General features: G+C 41.8%; 2 protein-coding genes across 2 annotated transcripts; one reads left to right on the top strand and one right to left on the bottom strand.

Moving 5' to 3' along the window:
• The first annotated feature begins 1,928 nt into the window (after nucleotides 1-1,928).
• On the top strand, nucleotides 1,929-15,273 carry LOC140229395 (calcyclin-binding protein-like). The gene is made up of 6 exons (XM_072309651.1): nucleotides 1,929-2,154; nucleotides 4,723-4,960; nucleotides 11,726-11,822; nucleotides 13,264-13,360; nucleotides 13,660-13,754; nucleotides 14,172-15,273. The coding sequence occupies exons 1-6, from the start codon at nucleotides 2,134-2,136 to the stop codon at nucleotides 14,326-14,328; spliced, it is 705 nt and encodes a 234-aa protein (XP_072165752.1). The 5' UTR covers nucleotides 1,929-2,133; the 3' UTR covers nucleotides 14,329-15,273.
• Nucleotides 9,857-10,904, bottom strand: LOC140229853 (uncharacterized). Its single transcript, XM_072310073.1, has one exon. The coding sequence runs from the start codon at nucleotides 10,902-10,904 to the stop codon at nucleotides 9,933-9,935; it is 972 nt and encodes a 323-aa protein (XP_072166174.1). The 3' UTR covers nucleotides 9,857-9,932.

Raw genomic sequence — 15,273 nt, 5'->3', positions numbered from 1 at the left:
TAAGGACTTGCAAACGTTAAATTTTCGAGACAGAATTTCATTCAAACTTGGTATTTTTATGTATAAATATGTTCGCTCAGTCTTGCCAGATATATTTAATGATTATTTTTCTACTCATGCCAAGAAACATTCTTTCAATACTAGAAATAAACAATGTTATGTTTCACCATTTTATCGTCTGAAAATTAGTCAATCCAACTCAATAAAGTACAAAGGGGCTAAATTGTGGAATATGTTAAGCATGAAACTGAAAACTGCTAACACATTGAATCTTTTTATGGCTCAATATAAGCAGCTTTTTCTTAATCTGTACTGATTGTTTGTTATAATATATGAATGAATGATGAAAATTGTGCAATTCCCATACAAACCTTTGACAAATACCCTGCATGTATGGCAGTGCATGGCAGGGATGGCACTTGCCCCCCCCCCCCCCCCCTCAAACAAAATGTTGGGGGGGGGGGGCAAAACGAGTTTTTGCCCCCCCCCCCCCAAAGTGCCCCCTGTAACAAATAATTAATCACTGATTTAAAGACCAAAATGAACAATAAAGGCATATTTCTTGTCTAAATGTTGCAACTTCATAACTGAAAATGCAAAAATTTTCGCCCCTAACGGGGCAAAAATTATAATACACTAACAAAATACATTATTTTATCTATACTCTAATAGTAACTTAAGAGTAAATTTAGTGTATAGATGGTAGCCTCGTGTCCTCGAGTGTGCCCGCTGAAACATACCTTTAGTAAACCTTACATTTTTCATTTTCTTTTTTGCTTTCTAGCAGTATAAGAATATTTTTTATTGTTCGAACGATACGATCACGTTTAAGCTTTTAATGAGTGCATTTCAGATAGATTGCAAAGTGAAAGTGGCTCGCTCGTTCTGCCCGTACTTATAGTAAAATGAGAGGTTTTCATGTAAGTTATTATCATAGTACTTCGCAGTGATTTCTTTTACTATGTTTAATTCCTCAGAAATTTAATTTAAAATGCTCTATAAAAGCGACTTTTATACTCTGTTTAAAAAGTCCCTACCGTGGGAGGGGGTATCCCCCTCCCACACCCTCCCCTGCTCGGTCGCTTCGCTCCCTCGACGAGGATCTCACACCATCACATTATTAATGTACTCCCGTATGTTATGATCATACTTCCTTCCAACTGATTTTTTCAATTCCCTAGAAATTTGCTTTAAATTCTCTTTAAACGCGACTTTTATACTCTGTTTTTACAAAAAGTCCCTACCGTCGGAGGGGGTATCCCCCCTCCCACACCCTCCCCCGCTCGGTCGCTTCGCTCCCTCGCCGAGGATCTCACACCATCACATTATTATGTACTCCCGTATGTAATAATCATAGTCCTTCGCACTTATTATTTTTCACTATGTTTAATTCCTTAGAAATTTGCTTTTAAATGGTCTATAAACGCGACTTTTGTACCCTGTTTTACAAAAGCTCCCTACAGTGGGGGGGGGGGGGGGGGAATCCCCCTTTCCACACCCCCCCCCCCCCCACCGCTCGCTCGCTTCGCTCCCGCGCCGAGGATCTCACATCGTCACATAGTGTGCCCCCGTTGAGATTTTGCCCCCCCCCCCCCCCCAAAACCAGAAGTGTTCCGGCGCGCTTGTATATATATGATAAATATGTATATATACATGCATATATATAAATATATATATTTCTCTCCTCTGTCCATCATTTTGATTGCGTGTGTGTGTACGTGTGTTTGTGATGCGTGTTTGTCTTTTTTTTTTTCTTTTCTTTATGTTTTGGATTAATTCAGAACAAGTAGAAATGGAAACTTCTCGAACTTTAATTGCGCAATTTGTCGTTTTGGCGCTCCATAATTACCACATAGTCGTCGGTGAGCACGGCATGCATGATACGTGCGTGCATAGCTATAGAGCTCTATATAGCTGCAGAGTCTAACTGTTAATGCAGTGACAACGATCAGCCCGAACTTCCCACTATAGCTGTGTACAATACCTTTCACCTTGGCCTTGGCTGGTTCTGTGGCAAACTAATTTGTGACATTGATTCCACAGATATTTTACAGACAGTGAACCGGGCGTGAATCGTTGGGAGGACTCCTTTACTTAATATACTGTCTAGTCTTCTAGATTTCTGGTCCTGCAATGGCCCAGCCGCGGGAAGAGGTAAATTTGATACGTTCTCATGTTTCACTTTTTTTTTTTTTTTTAACCAAATAGTTTTGTTAGACCAGTAGGCCTAACACTGCTCCTAACGTTACTAAGTTTGTAGCCTTTTAACGGTAGGTACCGTACCTATGGTTGACTAACAAATCTAATGTCAAGTTGATAAATTATAAAATCAACGTAGGAAAAGTAAGGTACAGTAGGTGCCTAAGTATCAATATCATTAAGCGTCGATTGCCTTTGTGTGACCTCGGTAATATATTCTATTCTTACAAAGCCGTCTCATGTTGAAAAATTTTGAGACTTTTTCATATACATAATTAAAGGAATTAAAGTGCCAGTTAACAATTACTCCAAGATCTTAGAATTTGCTAAGTTATTATCTCAAAGGGCAGCCCACGTCATACAGTTGTAAGTCATAAGCCGGTAAGGCAATCGGGACACATTTTTTATTTTTTTTTTTTCCTGGGAGACTTAAATGAGGAAATGATTGCTGGGTGGATGAGTGTGGTGGGTTAATGGGTTGATGGGGAGTGATACTCACACCATAGGCGTGATGACTATAATCCATTGTACGTCTGGATTATGTGTTGCCTTCCTGAAAATGGCAAATGGTTCTTGTAAGTAGAATCTGATTATCTACAGGATGACAAATACAGTTTGCACCTTTACCAACCCATGGAGTAGCTAACCCCGTCGCGGGGCGCTGTAACACAGTACGTATTTGTCCGTATGGGGTTGCTGCTGCGGTTATGGAGTAGGCCTAACTGCGACCAGCCCCAACGTGCAGCATAGCGGCGCGGTCTCCGGGGCTAGGAGTAGGCCTAGCATACGTGGCAACTTTTGCTATACAAATGATGCACAGGTGTGTTAGTGGAGATGTAGCGCACTCGAGGGTATTTACAATTGTGAAACATGCACAAGGCGAAGCCGAGTGCATGTTGCACTACATTGTAAATAGGGAGTTTTCGATTGGGTGAACGAGAAGGACGTGCCGCCGAGCGCAACCGTACGTCAAGGCGTCACGTCTGTACGTTGACCCGCTGCTAAAACACATTTCGATTTCGGGCGCCGGCGTCACATCTCGTGCGTGGCGTGTGCAGGAGGCAACCTGTGCCTTGCGTGCATATACTAGTATGCGGAATTTGTGACTCGTTTCTGTACTTGTAATATTTATTTTGTCTTTGACTAGATGCGTATCCTGGGAGGAATTATGTGGATTTTAAAACATGATGCTGGTAAGACTACTAGGCAAATGCACTGCTGCACTAGCTAGGCCAAAAGCACCAAGATCTGTTTGTGTAAAGCATTACGTGTAAATGCATGTGCGGGACTACGGTAGGCAGTTGCAAAGTGCGAAACAGTGAAAACGGACAAATAAAGTAGGTACCAGAGGCTGTAGTTTGTATGTCAGCGCTGCTGCTGTGACGTATCAAGATCATAAGCTTTCATGTAATTAGAACATAAATAATCTCTCGAAAGAAAAAGGAAAACAGGTGAACTGAGCACGGATTTCCCGAGAGTCATCGTGCTCTTTCGCACGATACCCGAGAGGAGTGTGACGTCATAGCAAGATGGGTTGAGCGCGGCGCAACCGATTTGGGTGGACGGTGACAACCGGGGTTAACGCGTTCGAAATTTGTGCGATGAGCCGAGGGTCGACACTCGCGCATGCGCAGTACGTAAAAACTACGTCATAACAGGGTGACGCCTGGCTCAACGTGCAAATCGAAAAGTCCCTATTACCCGAGAGTGAGCTGCATCTCCACTAACACCACGAAATAATCCTGTGCATCATTTGTTTTGTTCACGTACCTTTGTGGGTCAATACCAGTCAGCTACATGTACCTCTCGCTCAAGAGTCAAGATGTCCGAAGATGTTCGTCCCAAACATTTACGCACTTCGCACTCGGAAATCCCGCACATATACAGTCTGTAAGTACTGTACGTATAAGAGTTTACGTACGCCACACATATGTTATGCACACAAGAAAGGCCGGCCGGCAGCCCGAACTAGAAGTTGTTTACAGGATTGACAGCGCTTATAGTAGCGCGCGACGCACTTAATTGTAACAACTGATTGAGTGCGCACTGCTAGTGTAAACATTGTGATGTCAGGCCGTACATGTTAGTGAGAAATTAATGCACGCACACGCGACTCATTTCAGCGCTTCCAATTGGCTACATTCTTGAACCCATTTTATAGTTGCAGTTATTGTCTTCTTTCAATTTCATCAAATGTGAGTTCACTGAATATCTCTGGTCTGGGAAGTTATACAATGTACAGTATAAATTCCCGGGTTAGAGTTTTAAAAAGCTGTAGAGTCTTCATGTTCCGTCGGACTGCGCCAGTCTTCATGTGAATTGATACCCATACTGGACTTACCATGTAATGTAGTGTATTTGATTGGGATTGTATTTTAGTGTTAATAAGACTTGTGGGACTTGGCTGTCCACACGCTATCACCAAGTAGGATGTTATCTTGTGAATGTCTGTCAAACAATGTACCAGTATTAAAAAGCATGAAATTTTCAATCTGGTTGCACTGGTTCATTGTTATTCCACAGTTGGAGCTGGACTGTGAGGAGCTGAAACGACTCTTGGAGCTGACAGAAAGGGAGTCGGTCAAGACCCTGCTAGGGAAAGAAATCCAAGATGTGGAAGGGAGACTGCAAGGTCTGGACAACGTCAGTGTACGAGAGCCACCCAGTGAGAAAAGAGAAGATCCAGTGGTGGCTATGAAGCCCAGTGAAACAAAGAAGATTGCTGTATCACAGCTGCCTACCAAAACCATCACTTCGTATGGTGAGGCCTTTCAGTGTAGTCCCACATGATTATTTTCAAGTTGGCCCTTTATACTGATCACAGTAGATGAGAACCAACCAGTCAAATGGACTTACAAAATTATATTTCTGACTTGAAAGATGAAAGTAGTGGAATTTCAACTTCTCCTACATGTCTGTTCATGAATAGGACCTAACCCATTAGAGTCAAAATCACATGTTTGAATTGACAGAGGTAAAGATGTGATGGCATCACAAATCTCCTGTTGACATGTCATATGATGGTATGGTGACATCATAGCCTCACCCTGTCTGTGTTGAAAACTTGAGTCTTGGTGTATATGTAATGTAGCTTTGACAATTTTAAAGTGAAAGAGAGAAATGAAAGATCTGCAGGCTTACTGGATGAGAGGATTCTCTGTTGGTTACATTCATACTGGTAACAAGAGACTCTGATCAGGATAAGATAATGTTCCATGTAGCCACTTGATACTGGTAACAAGAGACTCTGATCAGGATAAGATAATGTTCCATGTAGCCACTTGATACTGGTAACAAGAGACTCTGATCAGGATAAGATAATGTTCCATGTAGCCACTTGATACTGGTAACAAGAGACTCTGATCAGGATAAGATAATGTTCCATGTAGCCACTTGATACTGGTAACAAGAGACTCTGATCAGGATAAGATAAAGTTCCATGTAGCCACTTGATACTGGTAACAAGAGACTCTAATCAGAATAAGATAACGTTCCATGTAGCCACTTGATACTGGTAACAAGAGACTCTGATCAGGATAAGATAACGTTCCATGTAGCCACTTGATACTGGTAACAAGAGACTCTGATCAGGATAAGATGATGTTCCATGTAGCCACTTTCTGTTAATGAGATGCTAAGCAAGGTGTATTGAAGGACATGTTCACAAAACTTTGTTGTGTTGTTTGTTTATACACACTGTTTCAGCTACTACCAACCCCTTACTGCTGTCTGGACATGATTCTAAACCATACAGTACCAAGGCTGATGATATGAAATGAAATATTAGAATCGACATGGTGGTGACTTATTTTAACTAAGGATTATTATAAAGTGTAAGAAAGTAGAAACCATGTTGATTGAGGGTGTCCAAACATACACCGTACAATATATTCTCCGCCTGGCCATGTCCCAGCCAAATTGAAGCATCGACAAAATCTGGACATGAATACAGTCCGTACGGTGGCTTAAAGCCTGCATCATTCATAGGGAGCCTATCTGTAGGTAGGTATGTTAATCTCATATGAAATGACTGAGAACACACAGGGTGACAAATTCTAATGGGATTATCCTATCCGATACAAGTGTACGTGTACTTTGATGGCATGTACAGTACAGTTGCTAGTTTCATAATTTGTTTGTTTTTTTACTTTTGACAATGATTGGCATAATTAGCTGGAAGACTTGTTGGGAGTACCCCAATATGATCTGTTTTATGTTACTGCTTGGGAAGCAATGAATATAATATTATGTGAAAGGAAGCAACTGTGGGACCAATGCCTTAAGGTTCACTGTTACACATGACATGAAATGGAAGATTAAACGAGAACTTACCGTTTGAAGTTTAATATTAATTTTATGAGTAATTGGAGGGTGAGATTACGTCATATATGAGAGATCCCGCTAGTGCGCGCGCCACTCAATATTAGAAGCAAGAATGTGACCACTGATGTAGGAAGATAACGAGAGATTAAGTTACCGTTTGAAATTGAGGGAGGGTGAGGTGGGACGTAATCTCACCCTCCAATTACTCATAAAATTAATATTAAACTTCAAACGGTAAGTTCTCGTTTAATCTTCCATTTTATATCGTAATTTCGTGAGAGATTACGTCATATATGAGATTTCGAAGCCAGTGGTTACATTCTCGAGGCAACCCCCCCGAAAAGGGGTAGGGAGCATACCTTAGATAGAGGTTCCATTGCCATTCTCATTCAGGCTGAATGCTGCATAGATATTGTGTCTCCAAGAGTTCACAAGTTCAGGCAGTTCAAGACATGTCTGCTCAAATCTTAGGGCTTCACAGTCTATTTTTTGATAATTGTTTCTACAAAATTTTTCTCAGCAGGACAGGGCTTGTTGTAGTACTTGCGAAAGGTTCTTTTGTTGGCCCAACCGGCTTGCGCAAGTATCTTAGATACTGGGAAATTTCCTTTATTGGCTGCGGAGGTAGACGCTGCCCGAGTAGAATGCGCCTTGTAGATCCCTGTATCAATACCCGCAGCCTCCAAAACCTCCTTAATCCAGCGAGCGATTGTTTGAGAGGATACCCTGTGATACGGTTTCTTGTAGCTAACAAAAAGGTACCGCTCACTAGCTCTGATCCTGTGGGTCCTTCTGATGTATTCCTGCAAGTACCTGACCACACAAAGTCTCCTGTCTGGTGGGTATGCCTGGAGCTTGACACTGTGCGAGTAATTTCCAGGCTTGCTCTGTTTTAGGAGATCATGAAGGTGAAAGGTGGCTGCATTCTCTCTTAACACCATATCATCCAAGCTTAGGTAGTGTAATGATTGAATCCTTTGTGCTGAGATTAATGCAATAATCACACACAATTTAAGCGTCAATTTTTTCAGGTCCAATACGTGCGCTGGGGACCAAGAACGAAGAAAATTGAAAACAAGGTTAACGTCCCACGTTTCCATGTATCTAGGCTTGGGTGGGCGTAGCTGAAAAACTCCCTTCATAAACCTCTGGATAAAGGGATGATTTCCAACTGTAAACATAGTATCTCGAAGTATCACAAATGAAGATAGAGCACTCCGTGCTAAGTTTATGACACTGTAACCTGCCCCTTTTTCGAAGAAAATGTCACTCAGGAATTCCAGGACAGCTTGAACATCTGAATACAAGTAGTTGCTGCATTTCTTGTCACAGAATGCTTTCCATTTGTTTATGTACACTGCATACTGTTTTTTAGTCCCTTTTCTCCAAGAAGAGGCCATTACAGCAATTACCCGTGCATTCAATCCCGCATCTCTGAAGGGGTTGCACAGAACCTGCAAGCAAGAAGATCAATCTGAGTGTGAAGTGGGTGAGGAGTGTTAGAAACTGGCAATGTTAGTAAGGATTCACTCCTATGAATAACAAGTGGTTCCTCATTCATCATCCTGTTTAGGAGAGGAAACCATGGCTGGCTTGGCCATTTTGGGACTACTAGTATCCCAGCTGCATTATCAGATTTGATTTTTTGAATGCACTTAGCAACTAAGCAGAAAGGAGGAAATGCATAAAAGTACCACTTTCCCCAATCGAGAGTAAAGGCATCAACAGCCTTGGCATGTGGGTCGGGCAGCCATGTGACATAGTTCTCTACCTGCTTGTTAAGTCTGGAGGCAAATAGGTCTATTTCTGGTGTCCCAAAACGTGAGGTTATTTCTTGGAAACTGTGCGGTCAAGCATCCATTCTGTGCGGTCATTGAATTTTCTAGACATGCGGTCTGCCTCCACATTCAGCTTTCCTGGCAAGTGTGCTGCTGTGACCCAAATTTTATGAGTTTCGCACCACTGCCAAATCTCTCGGGCTGCCCGATCACAGTCAAGGGATTTAATGCCTCCCATGTTATTAATGTACGCAACAGCAGTACTGTTATCTAGCCGTAACAAGACATGAATGTTTTGTGAATTAGAACAGAAGGACTTGAGTCCCATGTCAGCAGCCAGGGTCTCCAGATAATTAATCTTATTCTCCCTGGCTTTTTGCAGCTCGTCTTCATTCCATCTACCCCCTGTATGGGTGGTATGATCAGATGCCCCCCAGCCTTTGCCACTGGCATCCGTGCACAATTCGAGCATAGGTTTAGGGTGTCGTAAGGGTGAGAAAGCAGACTGCACATTGTCTATCCACCATTGCAGCTCTTCTTTTGCTTCCAAAGATAGGCTCATTTTTCTGTCAAAATGCCCCTTATTCATTTTGAGTGCTTTGATTTTGTCCCTTTCTAAAGCCCTGTAATAGAGCTGTCCATACTGGACTGCGGGAAATGATGCTACCATTTTCCCGATAATTCTAGCCACCTGCCTGACACTGGGGTTTGCTATTTGCATAAGTTCAGTGCACAAGGACTGTATTTCCTCTGATTTGTTATCAGGCAGTCGAATTGTCATGGTCTGAGTGTTGAGAATGAAACCAAGAAATTGTATTTCTTGAGTGGGGCATAGTACTGATTTATCTGGGTGCACCAAGAACCCAAGTTGTGCAAGGATGCTAGTGGTTTCCAAAACCGTTTGCAAAGTTTGATTCTCACTTTCTCCAATAATGAGGATATCGTCAAGGTATCCAATTACTACATGCCCTTGCTCTCTCAGTAATGTGAATGCAGGTTTCAGTAGTTTAGTGAACAACCTTGGCGCCGTGCTCAGGCCATTAGGCAGTACTTTGAATTGCCAAAGTTGATTTTTCCAGGAGAACTTTAAGAACTTCCTGTGTGCTGGGTGCACAGGTACTGTATAGTACGCGTCTCGAAGGTCGACTGAAGCTAAGAAACTATTTTCTGAAATGAGTTCAATAGCAGTATGGATATTTTCCATCTTAAAATGCTGGTACTGGAGATATTTGTTGAGATCAGACAGGTCTAGGATAACGCGTGTACCCCCATCTTTTTTAGGCCGTGTAAAAATATTAGACACGTATTCTCCAGTTTCCCTCTGGCACTGTTCAATTACTCCCTTGTCACGGAGTTTAGAAATTTCAAGATCAATATCAGCCTCTTCGGCTTTATCACATCGAAAAATGTAAGGGGGTTTAGTTCTAGATGGTGCACCCATCTCTTTACTGAATTCAAGCCTGTAACCACTTACAGCATTTAGCACATGTGGGTCTGAAGTAATTTTGCGCCACTTTGGGAAGAATTGCTTCAGTCGACCTCCTACCACAGGTTCTACATTATCATGATGACATAGCTTTGCATGATCACTAGAAAAGGATGTTATATTTACCTCGTCAGTTGAACTGGAGGTTATCGTGCTCTCTTCATCCCTGAGCCTTGCTTGCTGCCGCAGTGCGGTTGGTGCTGGCTGGGATGTGTGAAGGTGTGGGGAGCTGGCGGCTTCCCCCTCCCCTTGGGGCGCTGGCCCAAAAAAGCATGGCTGGTAGCTCCAGTCCACGGTCCTTTTGCACCTGTAGGCCTAGTCACATCACTTGTGCTTGCACGAGATGTAGTCCAGCCCGCGTCGCGGTACTGTTGGGGCAAATTCGAGCTTCCTGATGTAATCTTGCTCCTGCCCTTGCCATATGCACTCCTGCCATAGTCATACGGGCTGAAACGCTGCTTTTTGTACTGTCTGCTATGCTCACTCCTGAGGACACCCTCAGTTGCTTTTTGTTCATCTCTAATGTCTTTCATTTGCTTTCCCAGGTCGTCACCGAAAAGGAATTTGGAGACCGGTGTAGAGGGCTTGCAGAGATGTTGGAATTGATAACCAATGTCTGGTTTCATGAATTCCTTACGTAAGGAATTTAGCTCAAAGTTCGCACTGCACAGAAGTGCTAGTGCATCTTGCTGCTGTTCAGTAATATTCTGTGCCGACACTGTATGTATGTAGGCATTGATGCCTCTCGTGAGATTCTTTTGGAGTCTCTGAAATTTGAGGTCTCGTGTCTTTGAAAAGGCAGGTAGCCCATTCCAGATTCTTTGGTTGACTTTCGGCACATCCACCAGCTCACAGTTGCTGGGAATGGGGTATTTAGTGATCGTATCATCTACCACTTTGGGCTCAAGCTGGTGGGTCAGAAGGTAGGCTGTAGACTTAGCAATTTCTGGGTCAATGGGGGGACCAACTTCCTCAGCCACAGCAAATTTGGCTGCAATGTTTGGAACTTTTTCCACTACAGGAGGGGGAACTTCGCGATCGCCTTCTTCAATATCAAATTTGTCATCCTGACAACGATCCCCTTGACCTGGTTGGATAATCACCGAGTTTTCATCCATATCTCGGCCCAAAAATGGTGCCGCATATTCATCATCATAATGGCAGTCAGTATCTGCCGAGTCTGAAGGGGAGTATTCAGAACGAGTCCTGATACTCTTTCCATTGCCACCGCCTTCACGGGCTGGTGTCTGCTTTGCCGACTGTGCCTCCACAAATTGAACAACCACAGCTAACTGGCCTTCAAGCTTGCCGAGTCTATCTTCCAAAGTTGAAACTTTAGAAGCCAGTTTGGCAGGTGGTTTCACTGTTTTGTTTGCACCGGTACTACCACTAGGGTTAGCACTGCTTGTAGTTGCAGTAGTACTATTACTAGTACCTACCTTGCCGGCTCTAGTAGGCGTTTTACCTTTGGCTGTCGCAGTTTTCTGCTTGCACTCTTGTGCGTGTTGGTCTCCGCGACCCCCGCCGGTGGCTGCCGGGGACGCAACTGCTGTCAGCAGCGGTGGTGCGGCTGCGCCGCCCACGTTTGGAACGTTGGTTGAAGACATAAATACCGTTGTTGTTCGGCTGAAGAATGATCGTTAAAACCATAAAAAACCTGGCAAAACCTCCCGTTGAGGTAACTTTAGCTATTATGTCAATCCAACTCGAACGAAACTTGAATTTTCAAGTGCAATTCCGGCGAATTTTCCGATGCACAGAAATTCGCGTGTAAGCAAGATGGCGGCGACTAACGAATTGAGTGGCGCGCGCACTAGCGGGATCTCTCATATATGACGTAATCTCTCACGAAATTACGATATAAAATATTTGTATGCCTCATCCTTGTTCTTGTCTTTTTACCCCACCACCTCCCATTTCTGTTCCCCACACCTCCTAGGATGGGACCAGTCTCCAAAGTTTGTCAAAGTTTACATCACCCTCAATGGAGTGCAGACCCTCGCCAAAGAAGCTGTCTCTGTGGAGTATACTTCCAGGCAAGTGTCTACCCTTCCTATGACATCATGTACACATAAAGGAATTTAGGAACATTGCACTCAGACATTGGATTCTTAGGGATGTTCCTGCCTATTGGCTAACATGACAGTACAGATTAAAAAAAAAAAAAAAGACAAAGAGAAAGTTGCATTCAATTGAAAAATCTCTAGGTAGTCACATTCAGCTGTGTACTTCAATAGATTATAGTACAGAAAAAAGAAAAAAAAAATTGAAAAAAAAAGCAGGAACAGCGTCGGTAAGCATTTCTTGTACATGTAGATACCTGCCGGAGTATACTTCATGTAGTCTTCAGTAGGTTATTTAGACTGGTCATTATCTGATAAATACTGTTCAATGTTATTTTAATTTCTTATTTATTTTTTATTTTATTTTATTTATTTTTTACCTTTCCTCATTTTTTTTTTTTTTTTTTTTGGGGGGGGGGGGGTGCTTGTTGTACCCAGAAAGGATGCTGGTGATTGCATCTCAATTTCTTCTGATTACTCTGAATAATTTTTGAGCTCCTTTTCATACAATTATGTTAAATTTGCAACTTTGAAACATATTTTAACATTACATGACACTTATAATAGTAGCGGTTTGCCTTTTAACCCTAAAAAGACTGGGGGGGGGGGCCTAAAAGGCCCCCCTTCAACATTTCGCGCGAGTACTCTGCAACACGCAATGCTCTCGCCGCGATGCTCTATGACTTTTTTCTTTCGAGTTTCCCGCACATTTTGAAACCAAATTTGTGACGCCCGGGGGTACGGTTCTGAAGTTACATAACTTTTTGTACATGCACGTGAGGCCGAAAATGGCTCAAAAATATGATTTTGTGTACAAAGTCAATGCAAATTGAGTTTTTTCACTTGGTTCATATAAATATGCTTATTTTTTACTCTCAATGGCTAAAATTAATTTGTTTTAGGAGTATTATGCTTCAAAAAGTGTCTACCACAAATTTTGTTTAAAAAAAACAAAAACAAAAGATTGAAAAAACAAAGAAATACATAAGAAATTCATAAAACAATAAAATAAATAAGAAATTGATTTTGATACCGAATTTTTTTTCAAGTACATTTGCTAAGAATGCCACAACGAATAATTAGACCAAAAATGAGCACTTTTGGAGCTTTATTTACTGATTTAGATCAAAGAGTCTGATTTCTCGCATAAATTAGCATAATTAATCAAAATAAAATAAAAGAAGACTATTTTGTAAAATTTAAATATACGCTCTTGTAGATTACATCGCACACTACCATTGTGCAGATTTCCGCGGCAATCGCGCGATCCACGGCCGAGATCTTAAGAAGGGGGGGCCCTTTAGGCCCCCCCCCCCCCAGTCTTTCGAGCTACCAAAATAGCCCAGTCTTTTTAGGGTTAAAAATGTTGTGTTTGATCTTTTTTCTCCCTCTGTGTATGTGGTCTTTAAAACAGATCCTTCACACTGAAGGTGACACAGAAAGACTGCATCCATCAGTTGACAATCAACAGTTTACTACACTCCTTGATAGCAGAGAAGAGCTATCACAAGGTATGTATTTTCTCTCCCAAGCCAGAAGGTACTCAGTACATTGTGTGTATTGATCTACAGTTAAATTGACCTAAGTTGACCCTCACTCATTTAGCAAAAAAAAAAAAAAAAAGATAAATAAATTAAAAAATGATAACAGATGATAAACAGTGATGGCAGAAGTATAAAGCAACTGAACTAGTGTGCTGATATGCTGCATTTCTAGACTTCCGTTGAATGAGTGCATGACATTCAGAAAAGGCGCTGTGACCGAAGCCAGTAGATGTTTACCTCTGTGTACTTTTTGTGTATGTTGGCAGGTAAAAACAGATAACCTGGTCATCCTACTCAAGAAAGAAGTTGAGAAGAATTGGGACTATCTTACACAGACTGAGGCGAAGGTGAAATCGAAAAAGTAAGCACACTTAATACACGTATGGAGAAATTTACTCAGAATACAGTAATTGTGTGTCAGCAACCATCCCCATTTTTGTGTGAATTACATAGCGTATTGCTATTTTTCCTCAAATTTTGGTGCAGTTTTTAACAGAATAGCATTTAGCAATTGAGCTCTCTCAGGAGTCTTCAGATGTACCATTTTTTTTTTTAAAGTTGTGTTACAGGCATATATATATTTTTTTTAAAGAAGTCATAAAATCATATCTCCTGCCAAAAAAGATCTATTTCAGCCCTGCTTCTTCATTGGACATAATTTGAGTGAATGCTTGAATGTTTGTATCAAGTGCCATACATGACTGCTACACTCAGAAAACACCAAAGTTTCAAGGGCTACTCAGCCCTTAAATACTCTTTTTTTTTTCCTCCCGCGTAGACAGCCACCATCAGCAGCCGATACCTCCGACCCTTCAGCTGGCATCATGAACATGATGAAGCAGATGTACGATGAAGGTGACGATGAGATGAAACGAACCATCGCCAAGGCGTGGACGGAAGCCAGGGACAAGAAGGGCACCATGGATCTCCCCTGAGGGGGGAAAACCAGAACCCTCTTCTCTTGGTCTGCACCCCTCTCCAGGGATTGGCTCGGAAGATTGACCCAACTTGTAACTGAACCAAAGGAATTCTGTTCCACTTGTATGTAAACTTATGAAAAAAGCAAGTAGGCCAGCCAACACAGCTGGCTGGTCTGGTGTGTGTGAACTTTGGCACCAATGAAGTTTCTGCTAAGATTGAAAGTTTTCATGTCCCATGTGACGGGGAAAAAAACAAGGAAAAAAAAAACTTTAAAAAAGGTTGCAAATGTCAAACATTACTAGAAGGAGCAGACATCTCACTGATACTGCAAGTAGTATGCATGTACCAGTAAGATGCCCACAGAGTGAATGCAAAGGGTTTGCTGATTTCCAATACCCAACAAGTGACATGGACAAAAAATGGTATTGTTGGAAAGTGTTGGAAAGTGCTGTCCAACATTAGATCAGGTATGAGGTATTTCAGTTGGCTTTCATCATGAAGTTCCTAGGAATGCCAGATCTGACACTGTGACAGGAAGCTCTGAAACTATGTATAAAAAAAAAAGTTAAGCAAATCTTAGCTGTATGTTGTTTTCAAGCTGATACCAAGACACTTTAACAAATCCAATTACAGTGCATTCCAGTTATAATGAGCACGGTTATAATGAAATTATGCTTACAATGAAGTAAAAATTCAGGCCACAACATTATTTGCTCTTTTTTTTTCCTTGTTCAGTTATAACAAAATTCTGATTTAACAAAAGAAAACTGTCAGTCCCAAGGACTTTGTTGTAACAGGAGTCCAGTGTAACAGGCACTGCAGCTTGTTTTATGGTACAGAGTGGAAGAAACATCGAGAAGATATACACTTTGCATGATTGAAATGTAGCCAGAACATTTGCCATGCATACACATTATTCTCCTAACAAGAATAAAGTTCTGATGACATTTGTTCTGTAA

The sequence above is a fragment of the Diadema setosum genome, chromosome 6 (genome assembly GCF_964275005.1).
Source record: "Diadema setosum chromosome 6, eeDiaSeto1, whole genome shotgun sequence".
Classification (NCBI taxonomy): Eukaryota; Metazoa; Echinodermata; class Echinoidea; order Diadematoida; family Diadematidae; genus Diadema; species Diadema setosum.
Note: the sequence above shows the minus strand (reverse complement) of the source record. Positions and strands in the feature narration are given on the sequence as shown.